Below are 17,441 nucleotides of genomic sequence, written 5' to 3'. Positions count from 1 at the left end.
ATTTGGGGGGAAATCCCTTCAAGTCTGGGGTTTTTGGTGAGAATCTCATTGAGTTTGGGGTTTTTGGGAGAATTCCCATCAAGTTTGGGATTTTTTTTTGAAATCTCATTGAATTTGGGATTTACCTGCCCACCTTTGACCCGTCTCCTTCCCTGCTGCTGTGGGATCTGGGAATGGGGTGGAGTTGGTGGGATTTGATGCCGCCAAGTGGGAAAACCACCCAAAATTCCCGAAATCCCACTGAATCCCTCCTTTTCCCACTCTCCAGGCCAGTGCCTGCAGGGTAGGTGCCAGGTGTGCTGTGCTGTGTCGTGTGCCCCACCTGTGGGGGTTCCTGCACGCTGTGGGGTGCTTGGCTCGCGGGGTGCTTTTTTGGGGGGGAAGTCCATGTTTTTTGGGAAAATCTGGGGGGTTTTTTTGACATGGAGTTCTTGCCTTGATAGAGGCCAGCTGGAAATCAGCAGCCCCACATTTTGGGGTTCCTGCATGGTGTGGGGTGCTCGGCTTGCAAAACACATATTTTTGGGGGGAAAAACTGGGGGATTTTTTGGGGAAAATCCACGGATTTTGGGAAAACCCGGGGTTTTCTTGACCTGGAATTCTTGCCTTGGCAGAGGCCAGCTGGAAATCAGCAGCCTGGTGCCCCTGGGCCCCAAGTACGTGCTGAAGTGGAGCACGGCCCTCCCGCAGGTGCAGGTGGTGGAGGTGGGCCAGGAGAGCGGCGCCGGTGACAAGGACAGCGCCGCGGCCGCGGCCAACGCTGGCGCCCGCCGGCACGCGCCCGCCGGCCAGGCCGCCCACAGTGAGCTCCCGGGCTGGGGCTGGGGGATTCCGGGGCACTTCACCCCCTGAGGGGTGGTGGAGTCACCAGTGCAGCACCCGGGGCCTCGTTCCTGGTGGGAGAACCTCCCTGGGCTGGGATTTGGGGGGTTTTAGGGGATTTGGGGGGTTTTAGGGGATTTCACTGCTCTGAGGGGTGGTGGAGTCAGAGATTTGGCACTCCAGCCCAGTTCCTATCAGGAGGACCACCCGGGGCTGGAATTTGGGGGTTTTAGGGGATTTGAGGGTTTTAGGAGATTTGGGGGGTTTAGGGGATTTCACCCCTCTGAGGGGTGGTGGAGTCACCAGTGCAGCACTCAGGGCCTCGTTCCTGGTGGGAGAACCTCCCTGGGCTGGGATCTGGGGGGTTTTAGGGGATTTGGGGCGTTTTAGGGGATTTCACTGCTCTGAGGGGTGGTGGAGTTGGAGATGTGCCACTCCAGCCGAGTTCCTATCAGGAGAACCTCCCTGGGCTGGGATTTGGGGGGATTTTAGGGGATTTCACCATTCTGGGAGATGGTCAGGGCCTCATTCCTGGTGGGATGACCTTGGTGGGCTGGGATTTGGGGGGTTTAGGGGATTTCACTGCTCTGGGAGGTGTGGTGGAGTTGCAGATGCAGAGGTCCAGCCTCATTCCCAGCAGGAGAATCTCCCTGGGCTGGATCTGGGGGATTTCACCCCTCTGGGAGTCACCATCCATGGAGATGTTTGAGGAAGAGCGGCTGTGGCACTCAGGGCTGTCCCTGGTGGTGTTGGGTCACGGGCTGGGCTCCCTCTTGGATCTTCTCCAACCTGGTGGATCCCGTGGCACTCCGTGCGCCTGAAATCCCATTTTTCCCCCAAAGATAAGGTCTACCTGGGCCCCCCGCGGCTCTTCCAGGAGCTGCAGGACCTGCAGAAGGACCTGGCGGTGGTGGAGCAGATCACGCTGCTCGTCAGCACCCTGCACGGCACCTACCAGGTACCGCCCGCGCCCGGCACCGCCGCTGGCCCGGGAACCGCCGGCCGGAGCTGGGCTGGTCCTGGCTCCCCTGGGAGGATCTGGGCTGATCCTGGCTCCCATGGATGGGATCTGGGCTGGTCCTGGCTCCCCTGGGAGGATCTGGGCTGATCCTGGCTCCCATGGATGGGATCTGGGCTGATCCTGTCTCCCCCGGCTGGGATCTGGGCTGATCCTGGCACCCCCAGGCAGGATCTGGGCTGATCCTGGCTCTCCTGGGAGGATCTGGGCTGATCCTGGCTCTCCTGGGTGGGATCTGGGCTGATCCTGGCTCTCCCGGGAGGATCTGGGCTGATCCTGGCTCTCCCGGGCGGGATCTGGGCTGATCCTGGCTCTGAGGGACCATTCCCGATGTTCTCCAGAACCTGAACATGACGGTGGCGCAGGACTGGTGCCTGGCCCTGCAGAGGATGATGAAGGTCAAGGAGGAGGAGATCCACTCGGCCAACAAGTGCCGCCTGCGGCTGCTGCTGCCCGGGAAACCGGACAAGTGAGGCGGGAATCTGGGATGGAGGAGGAGGAGGAGGAGGAGGAGGAGGAGGAGGAGGAGGAGGAGGAGGAGGAGGATGAGAAAGAGGAGGAGGGTGAGGGTGAGGAAAAAGATGGGAAGGATGAGGAGAAGGAAGAGAAGGAGGATGATGATGGGGATGAGCATAATGATGAGGAGAAGATGATGAGGATGAGGATAACAATGATGAGGAGGATGATGGGGGAGGATGAAGATGATGAGGGTGATGGGGATGAGGATAACGATGCTGAGGATAACCATGTTGAAGAGGAGTATGATGGGGGTAAGGATGAAGATGATGAGGATGAAGATGATGAGGATGATGGGGATGAAAATAACAATGATGAGGATGATGAGGATGGGGCTGAAGGCCGCCGTGTCCCGCAGGTCTGGGCGCCCCATCAGTGTCATGGTGGTGTTCATCACCCCCAGCCCCCTGAGCAAGATCTCCTGGGTGAACCGGCTGCACCTGGCCAAGATCGGCCTGCGTGAGTCCTGCTCTTCCCGGGAATCCCGGAGCGGGAAAGGGGCAAAAACCGGGAGCCAGGGGATGGAGGAGGGCGGGGAGGTCCTGGAGAGGGTTTGGGACGCTTTGGGGAAGCTTGTGGAGAAGGTTTGGGAATTTTCTGAGAAGGTTGGGGAGGTTTTTCTGAGAACGTTTGGAAGGTTTCTGGAGAAGGTTTGGAGAAGTTTGGGGGATGTTGGGGAGGTTCTGGAGGTTTGGGGAGGTTTTAGGGAAGTTTGGGGAATGTTGGGGAGGCTCTGGAGAAGGTTTTGGGGAGGTTCTGAGAAGGTTGGAGAGGTTTTTGGGAAAGGTTTGGGAGGTTTGAGTGTACTGGGGAAATTTTGGGATGCTTTGGACAACGTTGGGGAGGTTTTTGGAAACTGCTGGAGGTTTGGGGAGGTTCTGGGCAAGATTGGAGAGGCTTTGGGAAAGGTTTTGGGGTTTTTTTGCAGAAGGTTTGGGAGGTCCTGGGAAGGGTTTGGGAACTTTTTGAGAAGGTTGGGGAGGTTCTGGAGGAGGTTTGTGATGTTTGGGAGAAGGTTTTGGAAGTTTTTGGAGAAGGTCTGGGAGGTTTTGGAAAAGATTGGGGAGATCTGGAAGGTTTTGAAGGAGGTTGGGAAGATTTTGGGGAAGGTTTGGGGACTTTCTGAGGTTGGATAATCCCATATCCATGAGCCAGAACCCCAACCCCATCCCAGCCTGATGTGAGGGAATTTTTTTCCCCTAAATTTGTTTTTTTGGGGATTTTTTTCCCCCTGCACACCAATAATTCTATGAAGGGGATGAGGCGCATCCCAAATCCATGGAAATGGTGGATTGGGGTGGGGATGGATCCCAGGGGAGGAGTTTGGGGTGGAGGTGATCCCAGCACTCCTGGTTTTCCACAGGGGACGAGAACCAGCCGGGCTGGCTCTGCCCCGACGAGGACAGGAAGAGCCGAGCTCCCTTCTGGTGCCCCATCCTCTCCTGCCACATTCCAGCCTTCTCCTCCAAAGCCTTGGACCTGCAGGTGAGAGCTGGAAAAACCCTGGATCCAGCTGGGAAGGGCACAAATCCCATTCCTGAGGGACTGGAAAACCCTGGATCCAGCTGGGAAAGGCACAAATCCCATTCCTGAGGGACTGGAAAACCCTCAGATCCAGCTGGGAAGGGCACAAATCCCATTCCTGAGGGACTGGAAAACCCTCGGATCCAGCTGGGAAAGGCACAAATCCCATTCCTGAGGGACTGGAAAACCCTGGATCCGGCTGGGAAGGGCACAAATCCCATTCCTGAGGGACGGGAAAACTCTCAGATCCGGCTGGGAAAGGCACAAATCCCACCCTGGAGGGGATGGAAAAGGCAGGAATTGGGGCAGTCCAGCCTGGAAAGTTTGGAATAGCAGCTGGATCCCAAATTTTGGGATCTGCCTGACATGCTGCCTGCTTGGGATAATTTGGGTTCTCTATCCCCTTCCCCTCTGGTGCAGCAATTTTGGGAGGAAAGGCAGAAATCCCCCAGTGGAGGGGCTGGAAAAGGCAGGGATTGATGAAGTCCAAGGGGGAAATTTGGGAATAGCAGCCAGATCCCGAATTTTGGGGTTCTGTCTGATCCCCTGCCTGCTTGGGGATGATTTAGGTTTTCCATCCCCTGTCCCTTCATATCGGTGATTTTGGGGTGGAAAAGCAGAAATCCCACAGTGGAGGGGCTGGAAAAGGCAGGGATTGGGGCATTCCAAGGGGGAAATTGGGGAATTGCAGCCGGGCTGGGTCCCAGTCCCAATATTTTGGTTCCCACAGCTCGGAGCTGCCGTCCACAATCCCGTCCATTCCTCGCTCCTGGGGTTCTCAGCTGTCAGCACCTCCCTGCCCCAGGGCTTCCTGTGGGTGAGCAGAGCCCAGACCACGGGGTTGGGGTGATTTGGGGTCATTTGGGGTTTGGAGTTTGGGATAACAGATCCCAGGATTTGGGATTTGGGGTTATTTGGGATTTGGGGGTTTGGGATATGGGGTTTGGGACTGGGGATAACAGATCCTGGGATTTGGGGTTATTTGGGATTTGGGGGTTTGGGATATGGGGTTTGGGACTGGGGATAACAGATCCTGGGATTTGGGGTTATTTGGGATTTGGGGGTTTGGGATATGGGGTTTGGGATTGGGGATAACAGATCCTGCGATTTGGGGTGGCTCTGGCTGGAATCCCAGAATGCTCTTGCCTGGTTTTCCTGCCCTGCAGGTGGAGGGGGGCAGGAGGGGGCAGGGGGTCAGGTGGAGATCCCTGTGTGGGCACAACCCCAGTGGATCCTGGGGTTTGGGATTATTTGGGATTTGGGATGGCTAGAATCCCAAATCCCGGGATGCTGATTCCCACTTTCCCGCAGGTGGGAGGGGGGCAGGAGGGGGCAGGGGGGCAGGTGGAGATCTTCTCCCTGAACCGCTCCGTGCCCCGAACCGTCAAATCCTTCCCGGTGCCGGCCCCGGTGCTGTGCATGGAATTCATCCCGGAGCCGCATCCCGAGGATCCCGCGGAGCAGGGAACGGCCCCGGACCCGACCTCCAACGCCCCCCACCCCGCAGTGTGCCTGGGGCTGCAGGACGGGAGGTGAGATCCCAGATCCCGGCTCCCATCCCGGATCCCAGCTCCCATCCCGAATCCCAGCTCCCATCCCGGATCCCAGCCCCTGTCCTGGATCCCAGCTGCCATTCCAAATCCCAGCTCCGATCCTGAATCCCAGCTCCCATCCTGAATCCCAGGTCCGATCCCAAATCCCAGCTCCCATCCCAGATCTCATTTCCAATCCCGAATCCCAGCTCCTGTCCCAAATCCCAGCCCCTATCCCATCTCCCACCCCGCTCCCTCCCCACGCTGTGGGGCCGATCCTGATCCCGGCCCTGCTTCCTGCCCGCGCTCCAGGGCCGATCCCAATCCTGATCCTGCTCTCTCCCCGCACTCGGGGGCTGATCCCGATCCTGATCCCGTTCTCTCCCCCATGCTACGGGGCCAGTCTTGATCCCGATCCCACTCTCTCCTGGTGCTGCGGGGCCAATCCTGATCCCAAATCCCAGCCCCGACCCCACTCTCTCCGTGCACTCTGGGGCTGATCCCAATCCTGCTCCCTGCTTGCGCTGCGGGACTGATCCCGAATCCCAGCCCTGATCCCACTGTCTCCTGGAGCTGCAGGGCCGATCCCAATCCCAATGTCAGTCACGGGTTCTCTTCCCGTGCTCTGGGGCTGATCCCAGTGCCAATCCTGGGTTCTCTCCCAGCACTCTGATCCTGATCCCAGTGCCAATCCTGGGTTCTCTCCCTGTGCTCTGGGGCTGATCCTGATCCCAGTGCCGATCCCGTTCTCTCCCCACGCTCTGGGGCCAATCCCAATGCCGATCCTGGGTTCTCTCCCTGGGTTCCAGGGCTGATCCAAATAATCCCGATCTCATTCCCTCCTGGTGCTCTGGGGCTGATCCCAGTGCCGATCCCGGGTTCTCTCCCCACACTCCGATCCCAATCCCAATGCCGATCCTGTTCTCTCCCCATGCTCTGATCCCAATCCCAATGCCGATCCTGTTCTCTCCCTGCACTCCGAACCCAATCCCAATGCCGATCCTGGGTTCTCTCCCTGTGCTCCGATCCCGATCCCAATGCCGATCCCATTCTCTCCCCGTGCTCCTATCCTAATCCCAGTGCCAATCCCGTTCTCTCCCCATGCTGTGATCCCAATGCCGATCCCATTCTCTCCTCGCGCTCTGATCCCAGTCCCAATGCCAATCCCATTCTCTCCCTGCACTCCAGGGCCGATCCCAATCCCAATGCCGATCCCGGGTTCTCCCCCATGCTCCGATCCCAGTCCCAATCCCATTCCCTCCCCACGCTGTGATCCCGATCCCAATGCTGATCCCGTTCTCTCCCCGCGCTCTGATCCCAATCCCAGTGCCAATCCCGTTCTCTCCCCACGCTCCGATCCCGATCCCAGTGCCAATCCCGTTCTCTCCCCACGCTCCGATCCCGATCCCAATCCCGATCCCGTTCTCTCCCCGCGCTCGGGGCCGACGCTGACCCCGCTGCTCCCCTGTCCCGCAGCCTGCTGGTGTTCGGGGCGGTGGCAGTGGGGACGCCGGTGCTGCAGCGCTGCCGCGTGCCGGGCGCGGTGCCCGTGCTGTGCCTGCGGAACAGCCCCGCGTTCCTGCTGGCCGGGCTGCAGGACGGCAGCGTGGCCGCCTTCCCCCGCAACCACGGTGAGCGCCCGGCACCCCGCGTGAGGGACAAACCCCAGAGGGACTGGGGTGGAGCCCTGTTTGGGAAATCCCGTTGGGATTGGGATAAACGCCCCTTTAGGATAACCCACAGGGATTGGGATGAATCCTGTCAGGATTGGGATGGATCCGTGTTTGGGTTATCCCGTTGGGATTGGGATAAATGCCCTTTTAGGATAACCCACAGCGATTGGGATGAATCCCTGCTTAAGAAATCCCGTTGGGATTGGGGTGGGTCCCTGTTTGGGGTATCTCATCAGGATTGGGATTGATCCATGTTTGGGTTATCCCATTGGGATTGGGATGAATCCCTGTTTAGGATATCCCATCGGGATTGAGATGGATCCCCGTTTAGGATAAATCCCTCTTTAGAATATCCCACATGGTTTGGGATGAATCCCTGTTTAGGATATCCCATTGGGATTGAGATGGATCCCCATTTAGGATAAATCCCTCTTTAGAATATCCCACATGGTTTGGGATGAATCCCTGTTTAGGATATCCCATTGGGATTGAGATGGATCCCCATTTAGGATAAATCCCCCTTTAAGATAAATACCCCTTTAGGATATCCCATTGGGATTGGGATAAATCCCCCTTTAGGATAAATCCCCCTTTAGGAAAAATCCCCATTTAGGGTATCTCATCAGGACGGATCCATATTTAGCATCGATATTTGGGATATCCTATTGGGATTGGAATAAATTCCCATTTAGGATGTCCTCTCTGGATAAATCCCATTGAGGATTTCCCATTTTGGATAAATCCCCATTTTTCCTTTGTTTTCCCAATATTTTCCCCTTCCCTTGGCAGCCCCAGATAAGGAAAATCTAATTTTCCCATGGTGGATCCAAAGAAACTCATTTTGGGGGAAAACCTTGGGGAAATGGTCCTGGAGAGGGGCTGCTGCAAGATCCAGGGTGGGATCACAAGGAATGGGAATTTTCGCCTTCCCAAAATTCCCGGTGTTGGGGCTGGAAATGGCGTTGTTCTGCCCAACCCCCCCCTCCCCCAGTGGAAAATTCCCTTTTTTCCCTGGATTTTGGGGTCGTTTTCCTGGGATTTGGCTCAGGCTGAGGTCCCATCCTGCTGTGACTCTCCTGCAGGAATTCCTGGGTTGGGAAATTCCCTGTTTTCATCGCTAGGGGGTTGGGGAGAGCCGGGAATCCGGCGGAATTTTCGGACACAGTTCTGGGTTTTCTCCAGGAAGAGCTGCAGGAAGCAGCACCTGGCTCAGTCCTGAGCCACTGAATCCCCCTAAACTGGGATTTTTGGGATCGTGCCCATCCCCTCTCCCAAGTGATGGCAACGCTGGGAGCCAATTAAAGGGATTTAATTAATTTTAATTGATTAAACAGCAGCCGCGGGGGGGACTTCTTAACCTCATCCCGATTTTTTTGGAAGAATGAGCTTCCCTGGAATTGCTTTTTTTCCCTGGAAACTGGGATATGCTGGGAGCAGGGCTTGGAGCATCCAAAGGCTCCGAATTCCTGGGATCTGAGGGTTTGGATACAAAAATAAGGATTGGGAATAAAAAGAGGGAAAGTGCCGATGGATCAGAGCCTCTGGCCTTGGATTCATCCCGATCCAGCTGCTCCCGGATCCTCAGGATTGGCCCAGAATGGCCCTTCCGGAGCAAATCCGTTAAAAAAAGGGAATTTGGGCTTTTCCAAGGAGCCCTCAGGGTGGAGGTAGCCACTCCTTCCCCGCTCCAGTGCCATGTGCGGTGGGAAAAGGGAATTTTGGGAATGTTGGGAAGTGGGAATGACCCTCCTGGTGACTCCTGGGGGAGCTCAGCTGCACCCAGAGCTTCCCAGGTGTGCTGAGTTTCTCGTTTTCCCTTTTCCATGATATCCCATTCCACGTGTGCTCAGCATTCCCTGTTTTCCCTGGTATCCCACTCCACGTGTGCTCAGCATTCCCTGTTTTCCCTGGTATCCCATTCCATGTGTGATATCCTATTCCACGTGTGCCCAGCATTCCCTGTTTTCCCTGGTATCCCACTCCACGTGTGCTCAGCATTCCCTGTTTTCCCTGGTATCCCACTCCACGTGTGCTCAGCATTCCCTGTTTTCCGTTACCCTGTTCCATGTGTGCTGAGTGTTCTGTGTTTTTCCTGTTATCCCGTTCCCTTTACCCAATCCCCGTTATCCCGTTTTTTGTTGTTATCTCATTTCCTGTTTCCTGATATTCCATTCCCCATTATCCCATTCCCTGTTATTCTGTTGCCATTATCCTGTTCCATGTTTTCCCATTCCATGTTTTCCTGTTCCCTGTTACCCCATTCCTGACCCCATTCCCGGTGATCCCGTTCCAGAGGGTCTGTGGGACGCAGGCTCGGTGCGGATGGTCCGGGTGGGGCCGGGGCCATTCCCTGACCCCATTCCTGACCCCATTCCCGGTGATCCCGTTCCAGAGGGTCTGTGGGACGCGGGCTCGGTGCGGATGCTCCGCGTGGGGCCGGGCCCCGTGCGGGCGCTGCTGGCGCTGGAGGAGTCGCTCTGGGCCAGCTCCCAGAACCTCGTCAGCGTCCTGGGGACTCCCGAGCTGCAGAGCCAGGTACGGCAACAGCGGGAACGGGGAGAGGGTGGGAGTGGGAGTGGGAATGGGAAGGGGAGAGGGAAAAGGAAGAAGAATGGGAATGGGAATAGGAATGGGAGTGGGAACAGGAATGGGATCGGGAACAGGTACAGGAATGAGAATGAGAATGGGAATAGGAACAGGAATAGGAGTAGGAACAGGGACAGGAATGGGATCAGGAATGGGAATGGAACAAGAAGAGGAAGAAGAATGGGAGTGGGAATGGGAACAGGAACAAGAATGGGAATGGGAAAATGCCCTGGAAGGGCCTTGGAGTGGGGCTGGGTTCTGGCGGGGAGGGCTGGGAGCTGAATTCCTGGTAGAGCTCTGTGCTCCCAGAGCAGGAATTCTGGGAGTTTTGGGAATGTTGGGAATGTCGGTAATCCCGGGAATGTTGGGAATCCCCCAGCACTGTTTCGAGGCGCACCCGGAGCCCGCGGCAGCGGTGACGCTGATGGTGCGGGCGGGCAGCGGGGTCTGGATGGCCTTTGCCGAGGGCTCCTCCATCCGCCTGTTCCACACGGAGACCCAGGAGCACCTCCAGGAGATCAACGTGGCCACCAGGACCACCCTGCTGCTGCCCGGTGAGCAATTAACCATTAATTAGAGTCGTTAATTAGTGATTCAGGGGGAATCAGGGAATGGGACCACCCTGCTGCTGCCCAGTGGGCAATTAATGATTGATTAGGGTCATTAATTAATGGATCCATGAGGAATCCAGAAATGGGACCACCCTGCTGCCCGGTGAGACCCCAATCAGCACTAATGAGGGGTGGGAGTTCATTTATGAATCCATAGGGAATTAGGGAATGGGACCTTCCTGCTGCCCAGTGGGATCCTCATTAACAGCTAATGTGGGGGATTAATTAATGGATCCAAGGAGAATCAGGGAATGGGGCACCCCAGGGTGTCCCACCAGGATCCGTGGCTTGCCCAAGGAATAGGGCAGGGATGGAGCTGGGCAGGAATTGTGTCCCATGATCCCATCCCTGGATCCCGACTTTGTCCTATGATCCCATCCCTGGATCCCAACTCCGTGTCCTGATCCCTTCCCTGGATCCCAGATTTGTTCTGTGATCCCATCTGCATCTCTGGATCCCAGATTTGTTCCGTGATCCCATCTGCATTCCCCATCCCTGTCCCACTCCAGGTTATCCAGCCTCATTCCCACTCTCTCTCTGGGTTATCCCAGCCTCATTCCCTCTCCACAGCTCCGTAATCCCTTCATTAGTTCTGAGCACCAGACTTGGGTAATTCCTTGGTTTTTCCCCTTTTCCCTCTTTTTCTGGGCCTATCCTGATATCCCTCCCATCCCTGCATTCCCGGGCAGGAGCGTTGGGATTAAATCCATTTGAACTCCTGCTCCCAAACCCTCTGGAATGTGGCAGCTCCTTCATGAGCCACAGCGCCATGGATTTACCAACTTCCCAGGATTGATCACTTTCCTTGGATTCATCTTTCCCTGGATTTCTCTCTTTCCCTGAGTTAACCTTTCCCTGGATTTCTCTCTTTCCCTGAGTTAACCTTTCCCTGGATTTCTCTCTTTCCCTGAGTTAATCTTTCCCTGGATTTCTCTCTTTCCCTGAGTTAACCTTTCCCTGGACTTCTCTCTTTCCCTGAGTTAATCTTTCCTTGGATTTACGTCTTTCCCTGGCTTTGTCACTTTCCCAACTCCCGCTAACTCCTTCCCATAAAATCCTCATTTCCTGTTGGAATCTCGCTTTTCTCCCACTTCTTCTTTTTCCTCTTTTAATTCCTTTCTGTTCCCAGTGCTCCCCTCTGGGTGTGGATCTGCCGGGATCTTCCCGAGGCTGATCCCTATGGAATCCATGGCTGGCTGGGCTGTGGGATTCTCCCTGATCCTGGTTTTTCCTGGCTTTTCCCACTGCAGGGCAGAAGCTCGTGCGCGTCACCAGCCTCCTGCTGTGCCAGGGCTCGCTCTGGGTGGGGACGGATCTGGGAATCATTGTCCTGCTGCCCGTGCCGCGCCTGGAGGGCATCCCGAAAATCACCGGTGAGCCCCGCAGCCTTCCCGGGAAAGTGGCGATGTTCCTGGAGAAACAGCACCAATCCCGGAGAAACGGCACCATTCCCAAAAAACAGTGCCATTCCCAAAAAACAGCGCCCATTCCCAAAAAACAGCGCCATTCCCAAAAAACAGCGCCATTCCCAAAAAACAGCGCCATTCCCAAAAACCAGTGCTATTCCTAAAAACGGCATTGTCTCCAAAAAACAGTGCTGTTCCCAAAAAACAGTGCTGTTCCCAAAAAACAGTGCTGTTCCCAAAAAACAGCATTGTTACCAAAAAAGGGCATTGTTTCCAAAAGTGGTGTTGTTCGCAAAAAACAGCGCCATTCCCAAAAAACGGCGCCCATTCCCAGAAACCAGCGCCATTCCCAAAAAATAATGCCATTCCCCAAAAACAGTGCCATTCCCAGCCCCTTCCCAGCTTGTTCCCATCCCAATCCCATTGTTTCCATTCACAGCCTATTCCCAACAGCTCCCAGCTTATTCCCAGCTCACTCCCATCCCAATTCCACTTTTCCTATTCCCAGCCCATTCTTGGGCTCATTCCCATCCTGATCCCGCTGTTCCCATTCCCAGCCCAATCCCGCTGTTTCCATTCCCATCCCGCTGTTTCCGTTCCCGTTCCCAGCCCAATCCCGCTGTTTCTGTTCCCATCCTGCTGTTTCCGTTCCCATCCCCAGTCTCATTCCCATCCTTATCCCGCTGTTTCCGTTCCCATTCCCAGCCGATCCCGCTGTTTCCATTCCCATCCCACTGTTTCTGTTCCCATTCCCAGCCCAATCCCGCTGTTTCCGTTCCCATCCCGCTGTTTCGTTCCCATTCCCAGCCGATCCCGCTGTTTCTGTTCCCATCCCCAGTCTCATTCCCATCCTGATCCTGCTGTTCCCTTTCCCATTCCCATCCCAATCCCGCTGTTTCCGTTCCCATCCCGCTGTTTCCATTCCCATCCCGCTGTTCCCGTTCCCATTCCCAGCCCAATCCCGCTGTTTCCATTCCCATCCTGCTGTTTCTGTTCCCATTCCCATCCCAATCCCGCTGTTTCTGTTCCCATCCTGCTGTTCCCTTTCCCATTCCCATCCCAATCCCGCTGTTTCCGTTCCCATCCCGCTGTTTCCATTCCCATCCCGCTGTTCCCGTTCCCATTCCCAGCCCAATCCTGCTGTTTCCATTCCCATCCTGCTGTTTCTGTTCCCATTCCCATCCCAATCCCGCTGTTTCCATTCCCATCCCGCTGTTCCCGTTCCCATTCCCAGCCCAATCCCGCTGTTTCCATTCCCATCCTGCTGTTTCTGTTCCCATTCCCAGCCCAATCCCGCTGTTTCCGTTCCCATCCCGCTGTTTCGTTCCCGTTCCCAGCCGATCCCGCTGTTTTCCAGGGAAGGGGATGGTGTCCCTGAACGGCCACGCCGGCCCCGTGCAGTTCCTGGCGCTGGCTCTGAGCACTTTGGCCCCCGACGCCCTCCGGGCCGAGCAGGACGAGCCCGACGAGGCCGAGGAGGAGAAATCCCCGGATCCGGAGGGGCTCCAGCCGCGGGAAATGCGGAAAAAAGGGATTTTGTTACAATACCGGCTGCGCTCCACGGCCCACCTGCCCGGGCAGCTGCTCTCCGTGCGGGAAGCGGCACCGGGAACGCCGGGAACGCCGGGACACGCCGAGGAGGATGGATCCATCTACGAGCTGGCCGACGATCCCGACGTGTGGGTGCGGAGCCGGCCCTGCTCCCGGGATTCTTCCCGCAAGGAAATCTCCTCCGTGGCCATCGTGTCCGGAGGCCGCGGGTACCGGGATTTCCGGGCGGAATCCGCGCGCCGCTCCGGAGCCGCCGACAGCTCCCTGCTCATCTGGCAGCTCCCGCTGGCGCTCTGAGCCCGCCTGGAATTCCCGAATTTCCTACCTCAGGAGTCCCCCGAATTCCCGGGAGCGGCGCTTGAGCCGCTGCGAGGAAAAAAACTGGGAAAAAACGCGGGATTCTCCCCCAGATCCAGCGGATCGGGAGTTGGGAGCGGCGGGGTTTGCCCGGTTTCCCTGCGTGTGTGTGTGTGTGTGTGTGGGTAATCCCTAGAGATAGAAATCCCTGGATTATAAATAGGCTGTAAATTATTACCTGTAAAAAGAAGGAATCTGTATATATTGGGAATGCCGGGAAGAGCGGGAGCAGCTCCCGAAAAAGCGGCTCCGGCTGCAATATCCACTTCTGTTCCCAGCTGGGAATTTGAGGATCTTCCATACTGAAATCCCCTGGATTTGGGAGCCGAGCCCGCTCGGCTTCCCAAGGAAAGGAAAACAGGGGAAGCGTGGAAATAAATCCCATAGGAATGGCTGTGGTTTCCTTGGTTTGTGGCTTCGGGGCTTTTCTGGGATTTGGGAGCAGCATTCCAAGGGTTCTGCTTCCCTGGGAATGCTCCAGGATGGGGCTTGGAGCAGCCCAGGAATACAGGTTTCCAATGGAATGGGATGAGCTTCCAGATGATTCCAACCCATCCCGGAATTCTGGGATTCTGATGCACCCCCTTGGAGCTGCACATCTTAAAAATCAGGTAAAAACGCCCAAAATTTCCTCTTTTCCCACTGGGAATGGGGTGGGATGGAGGGAAAATCCATCCCTCATTCCTCTATTTTTGCCCTCTCCATCGGCACTGGAGAAATCCCATCCCAGGGAGTCGGAAACTCACCCTGGGACTGGATCCATTCCCGCCTGTAATGGGGATTCCATGGGGAGCATCCCAGGGATGGGACGGATACTCCCGAGCCCTGGAATGGGAACTGCTGATGGATATTCCATCCTCATCCCAGCCCTCTCAGGGATATTCCATCCTCATCCCAACCTTCTCAGGGATATTCCCTCCTCATCCCAACCCTCTCAGGGATATTCCCTCCATCCTCATCCCAACCTTCTCAGGGATATTCCCTCCATCCTCATCCCAACCTTCTCAGGGATACTCCCCTCTCCTCATCCCAGCTCTCGCTGCATCCTTGGAATCCACGGAGCAGCCGCCGCCCCCGCAGGGCCGATCCGGCTCCAGGGGCTGAAACGATCCCAAAGAAAATCGGATTTGTTGCTCCCGCTCCCTCTGAGCCGGGCACCGAGCTGGATTGTCTGAGGCCAGCTCTGCTCTTCCCACATTTCCCATTCCAGGCTGGGAATTCCGGTCAGGGGGTTGATTCCAGGGCAGGCCCCGCTCCTGCCTGCCCCGGGGGTCCCGTGTCCAACACCGGCTGCGTCGCCCGCCTTGGGGACGTCAGGTGGCATCGAGTGACACTCGAGGCTTTTAACGCCTCACCCCGGCACGGCTCAGCTGCTCCGGGCGTCAGAGAGCTGGGAATGCTCCGGATCCAGGGATTTCATGGTCTGATTCCTGCGCACAAACACCGCAGCAGCCCTGGCTAAAAATAATCAACGTTGGCTGCATTCGGGGCTGATTGACGAGCTCCGCAGGCGGCAGCGGCTCCTGGGAATTCCGTGGGATGAGGGGTTGGGAATGGGACTCATGAGGGCTCATCCTGTTTGGAAAAACTTCCCAGGGTTTCAATGTGGGTAGAGAGGGAGCAGAGCCAATTCTAGGGGAGAAAGCCAGGAATATTTCACCCCCAAGGTGGGCAGAGCTTCTAAGTACTCCATGCAAGGAGGGGCAATTCCATACTTTCCATGCATGGAGAGGCTGGAAACCGGAGTGTCCATGACTTGTGGGGGCTGATCCCCTTTGGAAAACCTTCCCAGGATTTCCCGTGTGGGTTCACAGGAAGCAAAGCCAATTCTAGGGGGGAAATCCAGGAATATTTCACCCCCAAGGTGGGCTGAGCTTTCCTGCCTTCCATGCAAGGGGTTAGAATCTGCAACTTGTGAGGGCTCATGTTGCTTGGAAAACCTTCCCTGGATTTCCAAGATCAATAAATAGGGAGCAGAGCCAATTTTAGGGGAGAAATCCAGGAATATTTCACTCCCAAAATGGGCTATGGAAGAATTTACGTAGCTTCCGTACAAGGTTGGGTTGGAAACTGGAGTGTCTGAAGCTCTTGGGGGCTCATCCTATTTGGAAAACCTTCCCAGGATTTCCAGTATGGGTTCCTAGGGAGCAGAGGCAATTTCAGGGGAAAAATCCAGCAGTATTTTACCCTCGGATGAGTTTTTCCCCTTCCTTGAGCAGAATTTGTCCTTCCCAAGTTTTCCACTCCCTGCTGAGGAGGTCCCTGTCCTGCTTATCCCAGCTCTCCATGCTCTCCTGGGCTAAAAACAGGGATGCAGAGGAAATTCCAAGCGTTTTCCTCCTGGCTGCTCTTCCCAAGGAAGCACTTCCATGTGAACTGCTCTCTGGCTCCATCTGTGTGCTGGTGGGAACTGGGGATGGAAAAGTTGGACAGGGATCGCTCCAGGTCTTGTTCCTGGGATCTGGAGCTCCTTGGAAGCATTTTCCAAGTTTCCAGAGGCAGCTGCCTCAATCAGGGATCATTGTTCCCTGCTCTTCCTGGGAGTTGGGCTCTGCCAGCAAAGGGTGCCAAGGGGAGAAGCTGAGGGAGCTGGGAACATTCCAGATCCTGCTCCGGCCCTGGAATCCAACCTCATCCCCCGGGCTCGCTGAAAAAGCCTTTCCTGCCCCCAAATGCCTCTCCTGAAGGATCTTTGGGATGTGGAGTGGCTCTGCGGGGCAGGATGTGGATCCTTGGGTGGGAGACACGCAGACGTCCCCCATTCCATCGGACATCCCCCATTCCATCGGACATCCCCCATTCCATTGGACATCCCACACTCCACAGGATATCCCACATTCCCTCAGCTATCCCACATTCCATCCCACTCCCACCCCTGGCTTGGGCTTTGCAGGGGATTCAACGGAGCTGCTGCTGAGGCCTTTTTGGGTTATTTTTGTCTCATTCCTTAAGGAAAAGGGAGGTCGATTAATCATTCCTGGATTTTCCTGCTCCAGGACGAAGTCCTCTCATCTTTATTCCCCTGTCACTCCAATCTCCCCCAAAACCAGCTTAGAGCTGGTGCCTGTCCGAGCTTAAACTCCCCCAGGGGCTTATCCTGACCGGATTCCTGGTTTTTGACAACCCTCTCCGAGCTCCGCAGCTCCTCTTCCCAAGATAATGGGATTAATTACAGCCGGATTTGTGTTCCCTGCGCTGGGTTTGGAGGAACCGCTCGTAAATGCTGACGGCTTCGCCTTCTCCCTCCTTCTCCTGCTGGATTTGGGCTCTGGAATCGCCTCCCTTGGAGCTGGTGAGTGACCAGGAGGCTGCGAAGATGATGGGGAAGCAGCAAGGCCGGGAGCTGCGGGATCCCAGGGATTTTGGGAGGCTGGGCTGAGGAAACAGCAATGGCGGTGCTGGAAGGGGATGTTGGAATGGTGGAGGTTGCAATGGTGGTCACGTTGGAATGGTGGATGTTGGAACGGTGGCCATGGTGGAATGGTGGACGTTGGAATGATGGATGTTGGAATGATGAATGTTGGAATGGTGGGCATTGGAATGATGGATGTTGGAATGGTGGATGCTGGGATGATGGGTATTGGAATTGTGGCCATGTTGGAATGATGGATGTTGGAATGGTGGCCATGTTGGAATGATGGATGTTGGAATGGTGGCCATGTTGGAATGATGGATGTTGGAATAATGGATGTTGGAATGTTGGAATGATGGCCATGTTGGAATGATGGACACAGTGGAATGGGATGTTGGAGCCATGGCTGTTGGAATGATGGCCGTGGTGGAAGGGGATGTTGGAATTATGACCATGGTGGAAGGGGATGTTGGAATTACGGCCATGGTGGAAT

General features: G+C 55.9%; 1 protein-coding gene across 2 annotated transcripts in view; it reads left to right on the top strand.

Moving 5' to 3' along the window:
* ARHGEF10L (Rho guanine nucleotide exchange factor 10 like) overlaps nucleotides 1-13,990 on the top strand; it is a 34,495-nt gene extending 20,505 nt beyond the window's left edge. For both annotated transcript variants that reach the window (XM_064396902.1, XM_064396903.1), the window contains 12 exons: nucleotides 615-802; nucleotides 1,665-1,780; nucleotides 2,182-2,309; nucleotides 2,715-2,815; nucleotides 3,720-3,841; nucleotides 4,611-4,697; nucleotides 5,192-5,412; nucleotides 6,889-7,043; nucleotides 9,478-9,620; nucleotides 10,051-10,225; nucleotides 11,533-11,655; nucleotides 13,046-13,990. In XM_064396902.1, coding sequence (XP_064252972.1) covers nucleotides 615-802; nucleotides 1,665-1,780; nucleotides 2,182-2,309; nucleotides 2,715-2,815; nucleotides 3,720-3,841; nucleotides 4,611-4,697; nucleotides 5,192-5,412; nucleotides 6,889-7,043; nucleotides 9,478-9,620; nucleotides 10,051-10,225; nucleotides 11,533-11,655; nucleotides 13,046-13,536 — 2,050 coding nt within the window. In that variant the 3' untranslated portion in view covers nucleotides 13,537-13,990. The remainder of the gene's footprint in view (nucleotides 1-614; nucleotides 803-1,664; nucleotides 1,781-2,181; nucleotides 2,310-2,714; nucleotides 2,816-3,719; nucleotides 3,842-4,610; nucleotides 4,698-5,191; nucleotides 5,413-6,888; nucleotides 7,044-9,477; nucleotides 9,621-10,050; nucleotides 10,226-11,532; nucleotides 11,656-13,045) is intronic.
* Nucleotides 13,991-17,441: the final 3,451 nt, after the last annotated feature.

This window comes from Passer domesticus, chromosome 22, assembly GCF_036417665.1.
Source record: "Passer domesticus isolate bPasDom1 chromosome 22, bPasDom1.hap1, whole genome shotgun sequence".
In the NCBI taxonomy this organism is placed as follows: Eukaryota; Metazoa; Chordata; class Aves; order Passeriformes; family Passeridae; genus Passer; species Passer domesticus.
The sequence above is the reverse complement of the archived record's forward strand: the minus strand, read 5'-3'. Positions and strand labels throughout refer to the sequence as shown.